At 42.7% G+C, this 17,284-nt stretch overlaps 1 protein-coding gene across 4 annotated transcripts; it reads right to left on the bottom strand.

The window, feature by feature from the left end:
- Nucleotides 1–343: 343 nt before the first annotated feature.
- PRELID3A (PRELI domain containing 3A) lies at nt 344–16,740 on the bottom strand. 4 transcript variants are annotated; one of them, XM_072852782.1, is made up of 6 exons: nt 16,543–16,738; nt 13,728–13,896; nt 13,228–13,317; nt 12,347–12,417; nt 12,150–12,252; nt 344–493 (listed from the first exon to the last, which is right to left on the bottom strand). In XM_072852782.1, the coding sequence occupies exons 1-6, from the start codon at nt 16,572–16,574 to the stop codon at nt 488–490; spliced, it is 471 nt and encodes a 156-aa protein (XP_072708883.1). In that variant the 5' UTR covers nt 16,575–16,738; the 3' UTR covers nt 344–487. The 4 variants fall into 4 exon arrangements, with proteins under 4 accessions (XP_072708883.1, XP_072708882.1, XP_072708884.1 ...); XM_072852781.1 differs by lacking the exon at nt 344–493 and adding an exon at nt 2,141–2,275 and having other exon boundaries at nt 16,543–16,740; XM_072852783.1 differs by lacking the exon at nt 344–493 and adding an exon at nt 2,141–6,552 and having other exon boundaries at nt 16,543–16,734.
- Nucleotides 16,741–17,284: the final 544 nt, after the last annotated feature.

Below are 17,284 nucleotides of genomic sequence, written 5' to 3'. Positions count from 1 at the left end.
TAAAGAGATGAGTGCTCAGTGTCAGAGCTGATTGATAGGATCCTGCACGGCAAGTTCTCCATCAGCTTTTGGTACCTGAAAGCAATGAGCACCACTTCCAGGTGCACTGAATTCCAGATAGTTGAAACTTTACAACACTTTGACAAGCAAAGATTTGTGAATGAATTTTACCATGGCAGTCCGCACTCAACGAATGTCATAGGGCAGGATCAGGAGATGGAGCTAAATAGTTATCAAATGGACACAGCAAATGTTATGTGGCAGCACCTTTGCTTGTTTATTTGCACTAAACTGTAATTCAGTCACTTTCCAGTTTCTTCTCTGGTGGGGCTGTTTTGCAGTGGCAGTGCCTGGCTGACCTGATGTCAGAGACGCAGGTGGCCTGCGCTCTGTGTCCTCAAAGAACAGAAGCTGCTGCAGTCTGCAAAGGTCATCAAGACGGTTTTTGTAGAACAGTTCTAGAGGAAGCCATGTGGAACAGGCCTTTCTAGAGCTAATAAAGAGATAGATACATTTTTAAGCAGGTAGTCTTTCGAGGTGTCAGCCTACTTAATGTACACTCATAGCTGGAAAAGACCCATTTGATTATTAACCCATTTAATTAAAAGAAAAGAACCCTGCGAGTGCAAAAAGGTGAGCATCCAGCATGAAAAAATACATTCTTGGTGCCTCCCATGCAGCTGTAGCGTTTACGTTAAGCCACGGGTCCTCCCTGCATTTCTCTAACCAGAGTCGTGTCAGTGCTAAACAGGGAGCCAGCAATGCCTTAGCTTTTGCAGGATGGGCTGTAGGCCAAACGCTGCAGTGTGGGATTGTTAAACTGGATTTCAGGGGCTGCTAAATCTAGAATGAAAGGACACCAGCATGAGTTGATGCAACTTCGGCAGGAGGTTGGCTTCCAAAGTTTGGCAGAAATAAACACCAGCTAAGTTGACGCGTATGCAGAGAGGCTGCATTCTCATGGCCCAGCTTACAGGACAGGTAGAGGCCAAGGCCCAGCTTCTGCTTAGACATTTAAGATGGACATGTGTCTATTGAAGGGGCTGGTGGTTACGTTACCTGTGAATTTTAGAAAGCAAAACGAAGATATAATGAGGAGTGTGTTTGAGCTGTATTTCTGTTAAAGCTGGTTCCCCCTCCCCAACCCCCTCCTTTAATAAAGGAAAAGAAGAAAATCCCAAACAGGAGATGCACTTTTTGGACATTAACAAGCCCAAAGCACAAATCCTTCCCCTTCGAACTTCTCCTGCTTCTGTGCTGTCACTGCGCATGTACCGTCTGTGCAGCTTCAGGTACACCCGGGGCATCAGCTCTAACAGAGAAAGGCAATAGAATTGTCTTCTGCTTGTTTTAATGTTATGTGGTACTGAAATGCAATTTCTTGTTTATGCGTTACTAATAAAAAGTTCTTTAAAATGACATTGCATTGCTCTTGCTTTCTTGAGCTAACTGTAAAGACAGCAAGCATCATTTCTTACACAGCACAGCTGGTAAGGGCATGTGCCACATTTGTTTGGTCAGGTAGAGCCCTGAATCTTAGCTGCTGCCGATTTTAACTAGGTTAGAAACACAACTGTAGAAGAGTAAGAAGGGGAAATATTGTACCAGCAGGGCCCCAAATTAGGAGTCCTTACTGATGATTTTACTTGCAGGTGCCTTCCAGTATAATGAGAATCATACCTCAGTCACTTCAGCCATGGAAAAATTCAGAGGACAGGACTCGTGCTGCACAAAAATGCCTTTTCATTGAACAAAATCATAGCGAAAGCATGACCTGCTTCCTGGAGCTGCAGTTAAAAGGCTAGCCCATAACTGGCATGATTCTGACCGGTGGCAAGTACTGTTGGTAGGGTAAGAAGATAGTTTATTAGATAAATAAGGTCTTACCTACAAGTCAAGGCTAATTGTTTTAGATTACTCTTTCCTGTTTTACTGCAAAACAAAGCAGCTGCCAGACCCAAATGGAGTTACCGGTTCAAGCACAGAGGACCCCTGCAGAGCTTCTGACCAGTACGATGTGTGGCTTACAGTGAGCTCCACGGAGCCTCCACAGACTCCACAGACTCACACGTGTAGTTTTGCTGCAGCCTTCTCTGAAGGCCACCAGCCCATTTGATATTACAGCAGTTACACCCAGAAGTGGTTTTTCAAAGTGAGGATGTCATTTATTTAAGATAGCACCATAGTGTACACAGACACTTTACAGAGTCCTGCCCTTCACAGCTTACAATCTAGGAAGATGCAAGAAGAGGAAAGGTGTTACCCACTGCTCCACCTGAAGATTTAAATGAAAACCGTCACATCAAGTAATGTCACTGGTCATCTTATTCAGTGCTACTTTGTTACATCGTCACATACATCAATGCCTGATATGTGCTGTACATCAATTCCTGATAGATGCCAAGTGCTGCAGGTCAGTGCCTTTACTTGCATTAAGCAAGTCTGTCAATACTGCACCTTACGCTAGGATTGCCCGCTTTCCCAACAAATATGACCCTTCCCCCATCGTGCCTGCTGACCTGCTGGGGGAAAAGAAGTAAGAAGTATGGCAGGGCATGGAAGACTCACACTGGCACAAGGGCACATCAGGAAAAAAAAAAGAAAAAAGGATAGTCTTACACAAAACCAATGACACACAAGACCACTTGACTGTTTAAGTTAATGCTTTTGCTGCTAACATGAGCCTGTCTGCACTAGCACAAAAAATAGACATCAACCAGAAACAGGAATTTACCTCAAGTTTGGTATCTTCAACATCTTAAAAGCCTTCAGGGCCAAGAGCTGACACGCCCAGTTTGCCAAGCTCTGGGAACCACCGCTGCCATCTTCCCTCACCATTTCCCCCACAGTCAGGAACCAGCTATCCCCAGCTTCATCCTTCCACAGCAGGCGTGTGCGACGCAGCTGTAGTTACTGGGCAGGGGGAGCAGCCACACTTCTAACCAACCCAGAGACGTGATATGCTGGCACTAAATTCTTAAAACCAAACCACCTCCCTGCACGCACACCTCCACCACTCCCTTTCCCACAAATTGCAACCTAATGGCTGAGAAACACTGAACTGCAAGCCTCAGCGGCTTGAACAACAGCAGTGAAGAACCTCCCTCCTCCAACACACAAAACTCTAATTCTATTTTCAACTCTCAAAGTGCAGAATTCTTATTCAAAATGGCACTTGCTACCCATTAATCAGCATGGTTACAAGTGCTGAGCTTTCTTCTGCTTGGTCCCCAGCACTTCAGGATCCTTCCAAGTTAATCAGTGTTGACACCATTTCTGCTTTTTATTTTTTTTCCTCCTACATACTCAGCTGTTTCTGCACCAATCCAAAAAGCTGCACCACCCCCCAGCACTTTCCCTCACATGCAGCTTGCTGTCTTTGACAGACACCTCAGTCAATGCACATGACGTAAAACTGACTTCAGAAATATTTTTTTAGCCATTTCTAGTAAATAAAGAAAGGATGGGGGAGTTTCCCTAGGGAAGGACCAAGATAAGCAATTCCAAAGGTAGAGATTTTTTTGCCCCAAGGGTCAACTCAGACTATAACAGTGACAGAAGTGGAGTGGGAAATGGAGTGCTTCAGGAACAGTGTTATGCATAGCAGGGCTGAACACACAGCTACAGATCCCATCAAATCCCATAGAGAAGAGTCACATGGTCAAGGGAGAAGAAGGGTGGGACCTGTATGCAAACTAGATGGGCAGAAAGCAGAAGAGTGAAAGTGTCCAGGAAAGCTTACGGGAAATTAAGAATCACTTCACCTGCTAAATACTGGAGCCTGCTTGGTCCCAGCATGACCACTGCCTGCAAGGTCCTTTGTACACACTGGCAAAATGAGCAACCACAGAAGATCAGTAAGCCCAGAGGTGCAGGAGTGTCACCTACCCCAAAGACAAGGTGAGAAGCACCAGCACTGTCCGGCAGCGGAGAGAGGCAGCTGAGTGACAGAACTGGCCTCTGGAAGAAATCAGTCTTTTTCCTACCCAAAGCTTCCCCACTCCCATTTAGCCTAGAGAAAAGCGGAAGAGGACTGAGCACAAGCAGGCATGGTGCTGATCCATGGCAAGTGGAGCAGCAGACTGGAAAACCAAGCATCTAGCCCTATAGTTCCCAAGGAGCATGAAACGTGGAGAGGAAGCAGCCCAAAACCAGTGGGGAATGAAAGAGAAAGGAGATGCTGCAACACAAGCAGATAAGGATTTGTTTCTGGAAGACGGAAACAAAGTGCAAAGAAAGTAATCCAGAAAACTGATGCATAACTGCTACTGTCCCTAAGGTGTGGCAGAGGAGTTTGGCCCTAGACAGAATATATAGGTGACTTTTCTGGGACACCACCTAGTGCTGGACGGTGCTATACACAAGTCAGTCGGCTTTAAGACAACGCTAAGCAATTATTTCAAACTTGATGCAAGAAGCAGCTTTAGACAACTCTTCTTCCACACCAAAGCAATACATGAACCTCTCCAAAGACTTTCCTACCCCCCTGACAGTTACGTTTTCATCATCTCCAGTGAGCATGTAGGGAAATGCTGTAGCACAGGTTTCCACGCACACGCACACTTACTCATCTTTTGCTTTCGTTTGCAGAGCTCTGCCACAGCTGCACTCCCCTTCCTAGCAGAACGCCACCAGGAGCTAGAACATCTTCTGCATTCTTTATCCAGGAATTGGCATCACTCCTCTGAGAAGCACAACTGACCTGCACCAAAGCTATCCAGCATATCTTCCAGAAAGGAGCTGCTGTCAGCCTTTAAGCTCTAAGTTTCTGTTCCAAAATAAGAAAGGCTTTAGGTCCATATAAAAAGAGCAATGTAAATATTAGCAACTCATTTAATTGCTTTTGATTTATAGATATATTTTAAAATTAAGTTTATTCATTAGGATCATGTAATTTAGTGAGACTATAGTTACACCCAAATTAATGTTCACTTTCAAACTAACCAGAATACGAACGCTGAAATTTCCTTTAAGCTAGACACTTTAAAATTACCAGATCAAAACAGTGACCAACATTTTACTCTTTTTTACTTACTTTTTGAGAAGTTACTCATGCTCTTTAACAGCTTCCTAAACACATGCTTGCCACTTGAACAAGTAAACAACCTTGCAACATTTATTTCACTTTGTGTGCACAGCAAAAAGTAAGTTAAAATGCCCTAACAGAGGGCTGTCTAAGAAACATATACTACACCTGGACCAAATATGAAAATTCTGTGAACGTCAGGCAAGGCTAGGACTGCTACCAATATGGATTTATGCACGTTTTATAGGAAGCAATTTCTGCAGATACTGGAGTATTTTTCCAGATAATGAGAAGCATTTAAAATTATCCTAAAACCATTTTGTACCAATGTGGAAAAGTGTTGAAAAATTCAGTTACGCTGGCAGTCAATAGTTAGTAGAAAGCACTCAAAAAGGAGAGTCCATTTGTTTTTCTTGTACTCTTGCGTTCTCCATTCAGGGCATGAAAAGTACATGTTCATGAAACCTTACCATTTGGATTTCAAACTTCCTGCTTATTTCTCATTTCAACTCTTCTGGTTATTGCATCAGTCTCTCCTTCAGTTAAGACATGATGTGAAGAGCAAGGACCAGTGGAACAGCACAGTCTCTTCATTCAAGTAGCCTACAGGTACCCTTCTTTAGAGATACATAAGAGAAGTATTTTCCAGCACCTTCCAGGAAGTACTACTCCTCTCCACATAGGGAGGGGAGGAACCAGGGCAAGTTAATAAATATGAAAATAAATTATACCCTTCTCCCCACCAAAAATCTGTTTTAGGCTATTAACATCAATAGAAACTTTATCTTTGTTTGAATACAAACATCTAAGAGGTAAAGTATCTATGTGTCATGTTCAGGCAGCACATTTAAACAACATAAGAAAAGTTAGTGCCACACAAGTTTTAGCTTTTCGGGATGATCCTCTAGATAGGTATCTATTTCTACAGTATCACATTCTGACTCTTGTAGTTCCCTTTAAATGGTCATAAGACACTATCAGATGACAGAACAGACAAAATTCAGTGCTCTAGTACCTATCAGCCCTTCACAGAACAAATGCTCACATGGAAAACCCTTAATACCACACATGCATTCTTTTCAAGTTTGAGAACAAAAAACCGAGATGGTGTCAATATAACATACTCTCTATCTTTGTTATAAAAGGCACATTTAGGCAGCTTTAAATGCGCTAAATGTTTTGTTTCCAGTGTTAAAAATAAATTGTTTAAATGAAAAGAGCATCTGCAGGAGGTCAATTTAATCTTCAGTACGCAACAGGAGCTGCTGTGGAGATGACAGATGAGGTTACTTTTCTGCTGATCCAATATTCTTATAAATATATAAAACCTCTGCAGATCAGCCTTGCAAGGGAGATCTACAAAGCAGTCCGCAGAATAAAACTTTTCTGTCAGTTACTTGGTATTTTTGGTTTTATTTTTCTGTCGACGCTGCTGCCATGGCTGGTTTCATGCCCTCACGTGTTGACTTCAGCTCCTCCAATTCTGCGTTTAGTTTGCTGATCACCCACTCCAGGGCATCCCGACCCTGCCAGGAAAATACTGGAATTTACGATCAGAACAGATACACCACCACTGCTCATGTTTCTATAGTTTTTCCTCTGTCAGACATGAGACTTGTTTTAAAATTAATTTCATGCCTTGCATAGTTTGATACCAGATTATATTGATAATTTCTTAGCATCTTCTTATGGATACTTCACTGCAAAGGCATTTGCTTAACCCATAAGCAAGAAGTAAATGCAATATTGGTGCGAGCTCCCAGTAGCGCACCTAGGCAAAAAGCCTAATTCAGCAGTTAAGTTCCCTTATGTAAGAGTATTGCTGTTTTTACTGTTTGCTGCTCCCACCACCCAAAGAATATCAGCAGATTTATGGCCAAGCCTAGATACTGTTCACAAATTCATTAACCAAGTTATACGGACAGTTTTTGGGAAGATCCAGGACAAAGAAACATAGTCTTCCAAGTGCTCTTCGAAGTAGCAACTAATTGATTTGATATCTAGCCAGAGTTCAGAGATGGACTCACACTGAATTCTATATTCATGCACAGCAACTTTTCAGCATATAAAACAGACTAATTGACAGCCTATAGCCACACATTTTATATTAAGGTACGGTGTTTCTCTGTTCAGTTCTCAGAATGGGAGCGCCTCAAAGCTAGCCAAGCTGGGGAATGCAGCAAAATAAGCATGTCAAAAACCTTTTACCTTAAGAAGACCCTGTAGCAGCTGCACCCCAATGACCACAAGATGAGCACACAGCCAGCTGCACAATGAAGCCGAGAAAATAAAGAGAAGCACTTTAACTAAACAAAAGTGCAAGATTTTAGAGCTCCACCATCTCAGAATGACAGCTTTTGCCAAAACATGCAGATGGGATCAGACCAGGAAAACACCTGGCCTTTTTTCACTTAAAGAGAAGCCAAGAGACATTCACCTCTATTACCCTACTAAGAGTAAGAAGAACAAACAGTGCAGAGCAGTAACTGGGAGGCACATGGCTCTGGCCAAGTCTAGAGGAGTTCTGGAGGTAAAGGGTCTGAGCCCAAAAAGTCCTAAGTCTTCAGGAGAGCCAGTGTCAGTGTTCAAGCCCTCTGCAGAGACTCAGGGAAAGGGAGGGAACAGCTCTCCACACACGCACAGAGTTGTTCTGAACTCTGATACACTATTTTTGTTGCATGCATTATAGGTGATAAAGTGAACAAAACCATCTTAAAGTGTCCAGAACCTGCTGTTGTCCTTTATAAACCACTAAGCACGAACAAGAATCTGCATAAACAGCTTTGAAAACAAAAAAAACCCAACCCAAACCAACCAACCAACCAAAAAAAACCAAAAACCAAAACCCACACATACTCTTGAAGAATTTTTTTGGAGGCTAGAAACATTACTCTGGGGTAATATTAAAAGCCCAGTTCCAGGCTGCAAAGTGTAACCTAATAAAAGAAATAAAGTTTTACTATGAATAAGAGCATATTTATCTCAAGACCCTCACAAAGTTCAGTGAAGGGCTGATGCTGTTTCTCTTCAGGTTTTTTGTATTACAGGGACTCACAGAATAAACACTAATTGCTGTGTCTGCACTGGCAGGCAGTCCTTAACCTGAGAAAAATTATCCACATACCACAACGAAGTGTTCAACTCTTGGCCAGAGCTCAGAAAGGGAGATTCAGCCCTATCCAGAATTACCTCAAGAACTAGTAACTTTACATTAACTTAGTTCAAGATATGCCTTTAAAAGATACTGACAATAATCAAGAAAACATTATTTAAATTGTCCAGTTCAAGTATGGGTTGCTGAAAAAAGTCTGTAGAAGAATATGATTTAACTTCTGAGTTCCTTCCATTTGAGCACCAAATTGACCATGCTTCAGCAGGTGATAACTTCCACCGTCTCTACATCCTGTGCAAGACCTGGGAACACCAGCAAACCATGGATAAAAGCACCCAGACAGGAGGAGACTACTGCATAGCAACAAGTTGTAACTAGCCATGAATTAGCCAAGTAGAGTGCTCTGTAAGGAACAAAGCGGGGGGAGAGAGGGGGAATCATCTTTCAGTAAGCACGCATTTGGATATTTAAAAGTCAGGTTAAAATGTCCTCTCTTAGGTGACACAAGGCACGGAGAACTGAGTAAGACAGCAACAGCCAAGATGTTATATTTGTCTAATTGCACAAAGAAGATTTGTCAGAGAGTCAAACACCTTTGATGTAGAAAATGCTCAGCAGAAAAATACTGAGATTCTTCTCAGGCCCTGCCTATGAAACAACCAGGTCATAGTGTTTTAGTTGACATATTTGCTGATAAAATAAAGAAAAAAAATCCATGACATTCAACTGGAGCACCAATATATTTCCTTCAGCTTTTGAGACTACATAGGTCTGCACATTTCCTTAGACCTAGATACACTATATGCTGTACTTTGCAGCTAAGAATAAACTCGTGATATTGGCAAGGAAGATTTCAGGAATATTGTGCACAGGAAATTAAGCTACAAAATCTTAACCAGATGCAAAGCCTCCAAGTACTGTAGAACTACCCACTTACCAAAAAAAAAAATCTGACAGAGGATTGGTCTATAAAGTTTCATACTGTACAACAAATTCTGTAGTAAGTCATTAAGCAAGCACATTCATAACCAAGCATGCATATTATATCATTATATTTATTGCATATGTTAGCAGTATGACGTGTTTGGCAGACCAAACGCTGCACATGAAGATTTGTTGGAAGAGCTTAAGTGACTGATAAATGCTGAGCCTTTGTAGTTGACATTTTCTGGAAAAACAGCCATAAAAGCTTAGTGGAATGAGAACATAAAAGCAAACACTCATGGCATACACTGATCTCGAAGTAAGCAGTGTAAAAAACCCCTACATTCTTAACTAGGAGAAGCAGCATAATGGCATTTTTTCTTTTTTTAAGGAATCTTATTAGTTGAAGCATAAGCCAATACAGGAATGACAGAGACAGGCTACACTGACTAATGGAAGCAAAACAATCTGCACAGAGGTATCAGAGAGGCAAGTACATTCAGTTCTCTCAACCTTGAAGTCAGATTTTTTCATAGTCACATCACTTAAGGGACACGTCATGTAGTGAAACGAATATAACTACAAGACCAATGAAAAACACGGACAGTCTGACATTCTGACAGCTTCAAGCTTTGTACAGATTTCCACAGAAGCTCACAGAAGGGCAACAATATTCCTCAGGCATAAGAAAAGCAAATACAATTTCACTATGCACAAGATTACCCCTGTTAGGCAATCTGTTTCAAGAAATCAATTTTATATCCTAAGAGTACAATTCTGTTTCATTTTTATAATGCCAATTCCAGTCATTAACCAATTTATTAATTTCTTCAGGTACCAGTTTTACATACTGAAATCACAGAAACCAGGACCAGATCAAACACTTGGTAGAGTGACTCATTCACTTGCCTAGCTATCTGCAGTCATCGTTCCACTTTCAAACCACAAGCAATCATGTGTGGCACAAGACATGGCTGCAGCAAGTTGGTTGTCCAGTGGCATAAGCATGGGTTAATTGATCCAGTCTAGATCTGACCTACACTCACTCTCTACAACTGCAGTGTAATGAACATGTTTGCCATTCCTGTATGCAATGTATATAAAACATACATGCAGGTTAATTTATGAAATTCACATGACAACAATCCATGCACATATTTGCTAGGAAGCTGAAATGCTGTACCAAGAAGAAGAATGCTGGCGTTACCACTAGTTAGTACAAACTGTAGATGTGGAGAACTGCTAGCTTAGAGCGCTTTCAGAATTTTGAATTATCCACTCAATAGCATCCCACCCCTGGAGTAACACAAAAAAGATTTACAACATATGGCAAATGATTTTTCCACTGTCATTAAAAATAATAATGTGTCACCTGCCACCTCTACCTCAGAGCAAAATCTCAATAATTCCTATTTCTTCAGAACAACAAAACATTTTTCAGCAACTTTCATGAAGTTTAAGAGGAGTGCTAAGAGCACAGAGGCACAGCACAAGCATGCGAGAAGAGCAGAGTAGGTAACCAGCCAGCAAAGAAAGGGCTGGTAACAGCAAGTACAAATTCCTGCCACGTTCAAAATCTCTAAAGAGACTCTTCAGTGAAACACACAGAGCAAGAAGGTCTTTTTGATTTGCAAGAAGCTTTTGAGCCAGTGTGTTCCTTGAAAATGGCAGAGCAGAAGAACAATCTTTAAAAGAAATCAAGCTCTCACACAGGCAGCACCTGAATAGGTATCAATAAATATTTACACTCCTTCTCTGAGTTCATAGAGACATGCAAATGTGACAGATGCCACAAGAGGAATTCAGCCAGCACTTTTAAGTGTGCCTAGTTGATTTGGCCATTCCAACTAGCTAGTGCTTTGCTACCTCCGAGTCAGCCTGAAGCTTGGTTGTGAGCCAGGGTTTGGACTTCTCATTCAAGAATATATGCCCCACACGGAGTTCTAAATGGAAACTGGATCAGAATAGAATAGTAATTTATCTGAAATACATTCCATTTATGACTTTCAATCACAGAGAGCACTCAGCTAGTTAAAGTTACTATCCAGTGTCTAGAAATTACCCATCACTCTTGACTACCCATCACTTTGACCTGTTTTCCTCTCATTTTTGGAGAAGCACACAGAAGGGAGGAAAAGGAGGCTTTCTCCTCTCTGATCTGGTTGGTCAATACCTCCTATCAAGTTGGCTTACACTGCCTTCGTCAAGCAACATCTCTCACAAGGACAAAGAGCAGGCCAAAGCACAGGCTCTCTAGCATAGTAGGAGTTACTTGGGCCAGATTCCCACTGCACTGCTGAACCTCTCCAGCAATGCAGAGTACAACCTCGAATTTCAGGTGCACTCATCCTGCTGTTAGGCAGTGATGCCTACGCTTCTCTAGCAACCCCATTTCTTTCCCACCTTCCCCTAAGAAGGATAGGACAACGTGCCCAAGAATAAGCACTCCCATAGCTCTGCCTGTGCTGAAGTACAGCTCCATGGCTGCAAGCCAAGTAGAAAAAGCAAGCACGAGACAGAGGAGTCGGTGTAGTGTTACCTACAAAAGCCAGCATAGTTTCCTCTCTTCAAAAGACTATGCCTCTGCTTACATTACCTTACTTTCAGCCAAAGGCAAGGAGACAGCTCAGTAATGGCTAGGAACTGGAACAACTGACAAAGCAGCACAGAAAATACGCTAACATTAACTGCTAAATCCAAATTATAAAGGCTGAAAAGGAAGTTATATTCACTACTAGCACTAACTCCTGGAAATAGGAGGTTAGTGTTTAAAAAGGTGCTTTGGAAAAAAAATAAACAAAACCCAATACTACGTGCATGCTATGTGTAACTGTAGCATACACACAGAATTTTGTTCTGATGTGCAATTCTAGTTGAAAAACAAAGATTTAGTAGTGAAACCTTTTCATACTTCGGGAAATTATATTCTACTTGCTGAGGTCCTACAAAAAAGTCAGCTGAAACTCAGTGCACAAAGTTTAGAGAAATTAAATATAGTATTCAGCACATGTGATTGACAATTACTATTTCAACAAAAAGAAAGGTAGGGGTGGGGGGAGAGAGGGAGAAAACAGAATAAAGATGTACCTTTCTGGCATTAGAAGATATTGTGTTTGCCATTAAGCTTTCCAGATAACTGCTCAAGCTAATGCCTTTAACAGTAATAATTGCTTCCTGAGTCAGCACAGTTCTGTAAGAGAATAAAGAAAAGTTAATACCTAAACTGAATTGGACTAACATAATGTCTCCTCTACACAAAGAAGCACACAAATGTCCTTACTTACTTTTCAGGGTTTTCAGGATGAGGCGTGTAAACCAGTCTCTCATCAACAGACACCAAGTTTGTGAGAGTAATCTTAAAAAGAAAAAAGAGCTGAAATCCTCACTTCCCGCCTTTCATTTTTCTGTTATCAACAGCACTACTCAATAGTAGAGCACTCAATTTAATGTCAGAGACAAAGCAGTGTACACAGAATATAAAACCCAGAACACAGTCGATAAAAAGACCTATAAAGGGTGATGGCATCTTCTCCTATCCTATATCTAATTAGATCAATCTAAGTTCCTATTCACAGTACAAAGCATGAACAACTTTCCATTTGTTTTTTCTGAATGTTGAGTCTTATCTGATTTATGGCATGCAATTCAGGGAGGCTCTTCAAGACCAAGACCACCACAACACTATTTGGAGTGTACAGAAAATTAATACTCAGGAAAGACAATGCCTCTTGTACAGAGACAAGGCTCTCCTACAGACAACTCCACTTTAAATCTGATAGTTACAAGTTCCCAGGATACCAAAATATAGCATAATACTTCATTTACATTTTGTGAAAAAAAGCATTTAAAATTAAAACTTTTGTTGTAAATGGCAGTGTAATGTAGAACAAGTTATTCATCTAGAAGTTAGACTACTTTACATCCATTCTGAGAAATAATCTTACATTAAAAACAGAATCACAAATGTTTGATCCCAAAGTATTTAAAGTTTCCTATTTGTGGGAGAAGAAGGAAGGAAAAAAAAGAGCCAACTAAGCTGCCAACTAAGATGTGGAAATTGCCGCCTCCTGATGAAAGATGCAAACACATTTCTAACCTACATGTTAAGAGCAAAACATCTAATCTCCAGAACTAATTACCAGAAACTTCTTAAGCTACCACTCACATTAGTTGAGCAAAGCTCCATCTTTTTTTCCACTGGATCTACCACAGAATGTTCCTCAATGTAAGTCAGAGTTCTACTTGTTCCTAAAATCTGAAAGTGAAGAAATAAAAAAATTTTAAAAGTACTAAAATTAAAAAAAAAAACCAAACCAAACTGAAATGCATACATGTCAAATTCTTAGTGACCCCAAATAAATACAAAGAAATTCATGGATACCAGAACACCGTGATCAGTGGCAAGACTACATCCCAGTAGGTTGTATCAGTCATATAGCATGACACAGACCAGTCTGGAAAGCATGTATAGATATACACACACTATAGGCATATTAAAGCCTACAACGTATTCTCACTACAAAGTATGCTAATTACAGCTTATGTGATATTTGTGGATGATATTTCCTATAAATTAAGCTTTTACTTTGAATTCAGCTCCGATTCAGATTATGAGATAAAAGTGCATCACACCCTTAACAAACCATTAAGACTGTAAAAGCGTACCGCTTTTACAATACTTGGCAATCCCCACTCTGTGCTGAGAAGACGGTGACTATGCAACCTCCCCTGGTTATCCAGGCTTCTGTCGAGGACATCTACTCCTACCACACACGGATTCATTGGGTTGGGGTACTTCCTCATAGCAGCTTTTATCACTGTATCCCAGGGGTGTCTGTAAAAAGAACAGACAATAATTGTAACTATTGTGTATCTAATTGCAAGTATTCAGACAACACTAAATCAGGGATCTAGCCTGCGGAATATGGCACATGCTGTACAAATTCATAGCTCCCAAAAGTCCCTTCAAAATACAGCAATGCTTGGAAAGGCAATAAGAAAGTATTGACACACAAACAGGAAAAAAAATACTCCTTTCTACAGAGTGAAGAAAGGAATTATTAACCCCAGACTAACAGAAATGAGGGCAAGGGGCAACAGTCACAAACTACTACAAGTGACATTCTAATTAGCTGTGCAAAAACCCCCACAATGACAGGGTAGCTGTCCACAGAGACTGTTGAATCTCAATTCATTTCAGAACTCAACCAGAAAAGCAACCTGACCTAACATTTAAGTTAGCCCTGCTTTGAGAGGAAAGCTGGACGAGATGACCTCCAGAAGTCCACTCCAACATAAATTCTTCTATAATTCTAAGCACACCAAATAAACTAAAGAAGAAATCATTAGCTTCTGTTTCTTCCTATAGCAAAAAAGCAAAGTGAAATTTAATTTAACTTAAAAAAAATCAGGAAGTTCAAAATAAAGAAACGGATTTTCAGAAACCATATCAGCTCACTGCCTTAAGCCTGCACCTATACTACTGCTTCCAGCAGCTTGTTAGCATGAATTACATTTATGGATGCTCTTCTCAATACAGAACTGTTTTTATGAAACAAGTTTTGATAGTCTCAAACTCCTGGGATCAGAGCAGCCCCACCACTGGAGGCCAGGTTGTCCACACCATTTTTGTTGTGGGACTTCATGTATCTTGTTCTGAAATACAGGAGGCTAGATAAATCATGGACTTGATCCAATACAGAAATTCTGTCCCTAAGCGATGATTTCTATATTCAGAATAACCGATAGATTTGGAATGAAAGGTTTATAACCTTTAAAGGTACCTTTAAAAATTCAACTATTGATATCTAACTTAAGGCAGCTTAGGGGTGCCAACTTGTACATAAGAGTTGCACTTAGGGTCCTAAATGGATTTGATTTTTAAGAACACTACTTTTAGTCTTAAAATAGACTGGTACAGAAGGGCATTAACAGTACACCACCACCAGAACAAACAGAAGCTTGGAAAAATAAGTTCTTTTTCCAACAAGAAGAGTAATAAAAGGTCTTTCAGCTTTTTTCCTGCAAGCAGAAAAAATAGAGCCTTCAATTCCTACATCAGAAGGAGAGCTGGAGGACCATTCCTTATCTTCAGTGACTATACATCATAATCAAATGAGATACACAAACTGAAAAGGTCACATTTCTGTTAAGTGTCCTTGAGGGATTTTAAGAGTCAGAGATCTGATAAGGCACCACAATATTTTATTAACCCCTGAGCTGAACTATCTACACCCACACACATTACACCACAAGATGGGGGCATTTCAATACAGATCTTGATGAGAAAATGCCAAATAAAAATCGAGTTTGTGCCTCCCAGGTGAAAGATATTAGTCTCAAACTCAGAAGTTATGCCTTATACAAGCAGCCTTTACTAGCCTCTGCCTGTCATTTCATATTAGAAGCTATTGTGTACTTATACCAGACTAATGTTCAAGTTGAACACCTAACACCTATGTCAGCGTAATGAATTCAGTTGTGTTAATGTAATTAAAGAAGTTTAAAACTGCACATCTGGATATTTTGTAAATATTTTAAGAACTATCAGCCCTGGTGCCCTTCAAGTTTCGAGATTTTTAAGAGACCGGTAGCAGATGAGTTATCGGTGGCATTTTAAGAGCTGCACTGGAACTGTTGTGTTCTCCATGTCAGCTCCCCGGTATAGCTCGAGCAAGTGTTACATAGCTGTTGATACTTTTGCCTATTGTTCCCTCGTTATACAAAAATGGAATTGGATGACCAGAACCATGTTCAAAACACGTTTAATGCAGAAAAGGACTGACGGTAAGAAAACTTTCTCAGCTGTCACTTAATGGCTGTCTGCTAGGCATCTCTGAGAGTATCTGACGGCTAAGGCAAAATACAGTCACCCTATCCATACCTCTTGGAGTATATCATCAAGTACGTCAGTAGTTTGGGATATTTCTTTTTTTTGGATGGCTGTGAAAGTTATTTTTCCTTTAATGCCCACATCTTTATCAAGCAATTACGCTGTCGGGCCAGCTCTACCACCGCCCTGTTGGAATGGTATTTCCCGCCGCAAGCGGCAGGAGGTGGGAGAAACCCTCACAGGGGCTCCGACCACCCAGGAAAAACCTCAAGGCGATGAAGGATGGGCGGCGGGGGAGGGCTGACGCACCGCCGGGGACCGTCCCCAGCCCACTCCCCCTCACCGGAGGACTTAACGCCAACAGAAGCCGGTGCCCCCCCTCCCCCCGACGGCTGCCGCGCGAGCCTTCGTGCCGGCATAACCGGTCAGGAGCCACCGCCGCTGTCAGCCTCCCTCCTCCCGCCGCGCCCGCGGCATTTCCTATTTCCGCCCTCACCCCGGCAGGGCCCGGCTTCCCCGGCCGGGCCCTGCAAGGCGCCGGAGAGGCGGGACGCCCGCGCGGCCGGTAGAAGGAGCGGCGCCGCCGTTCAACGGCCGCCGCCCGCGGTGGCCTCGCCGCCCCTCAGCCCTCCTCGCCCAGCCCCTCACCCGAACACGTGCTCCGAGCTCCAGATCTTCATGGCCGCCCTCGGTCTCTCGTCAAGGCCGGCGGGGGAAGGCGGGCGGGCGGCGGCAGCCCGAGCTCGGCGGCGCCTGACGGCCACGCTCCGGCCGGCCGGCAAGCGCGAGCAGCCACGGGAGGCGGAGCTCCGCCTGCCGGCACTGGACGTACCCAGCCGCCCCCTGCGTCACGCGCCTCCGTCACCGCTTTACCCCGCCCACGCCTCCCCCGCGACGGCACCTCCTTCCCGCGCCTGCTGAGAAGGGGCAACGCGCAGGCGCAGGGCGCACAGCCGCACCGACAGCGACAGCGACAGTGACAGCGACACCGACACCGGCGGGTTGTGACCCGTCGCCGTTAGCTCGCGCGCTCCGCGCTGCTCGGGCCCGCCACGGCAAGGCCCACCGCCGGGCAGCTTGCAGCGGGCAGCACGGCGGGCGGACCCAGGCGCCTGCGGGACCTCGATGCGCTGCGCGGCGTCCGTTGGCGCTGGAAAGGCGCAGCCTGAAAAAGCAGCTCTGTATTACCAGGAACTGATCGCCCGGCTTTTAACAAATAAACCTCTCCGGATTACTGACGTTGGGGGTTTGCTTTAAACACGCCGACGGCCGTGGTTTGTTTACATACAGCCACGCGTGGAGCGTGCGTTGCTATGCCTAGGAGGGAAATGATGCGGCTGAACGCCTTAACCGACCTAACGGCCTTTGCACAAAGTAATTTTGTAGCGAA

The sequence above is a fragment of the Ciconia boyciana genome, chromosome 2, assembly GCF_034638445.1.
Source record: "Ciconia boyciana chromosome 2, ASM3463844v1, whole genome shotgun sequence".
Taxonomy (NCBI): domain Eukaryota; kingdom Metazoa; phylum Chordata; class Aves; order Ciconiiformes; family Ciconiidae; genus Ciconia; species Ciconia boyciana.
The sequence above is the reverse complement of the archived record's forward strand: the minus strand, read 5'-3'. Positions and strand labels throughout refer to the sequence as shown.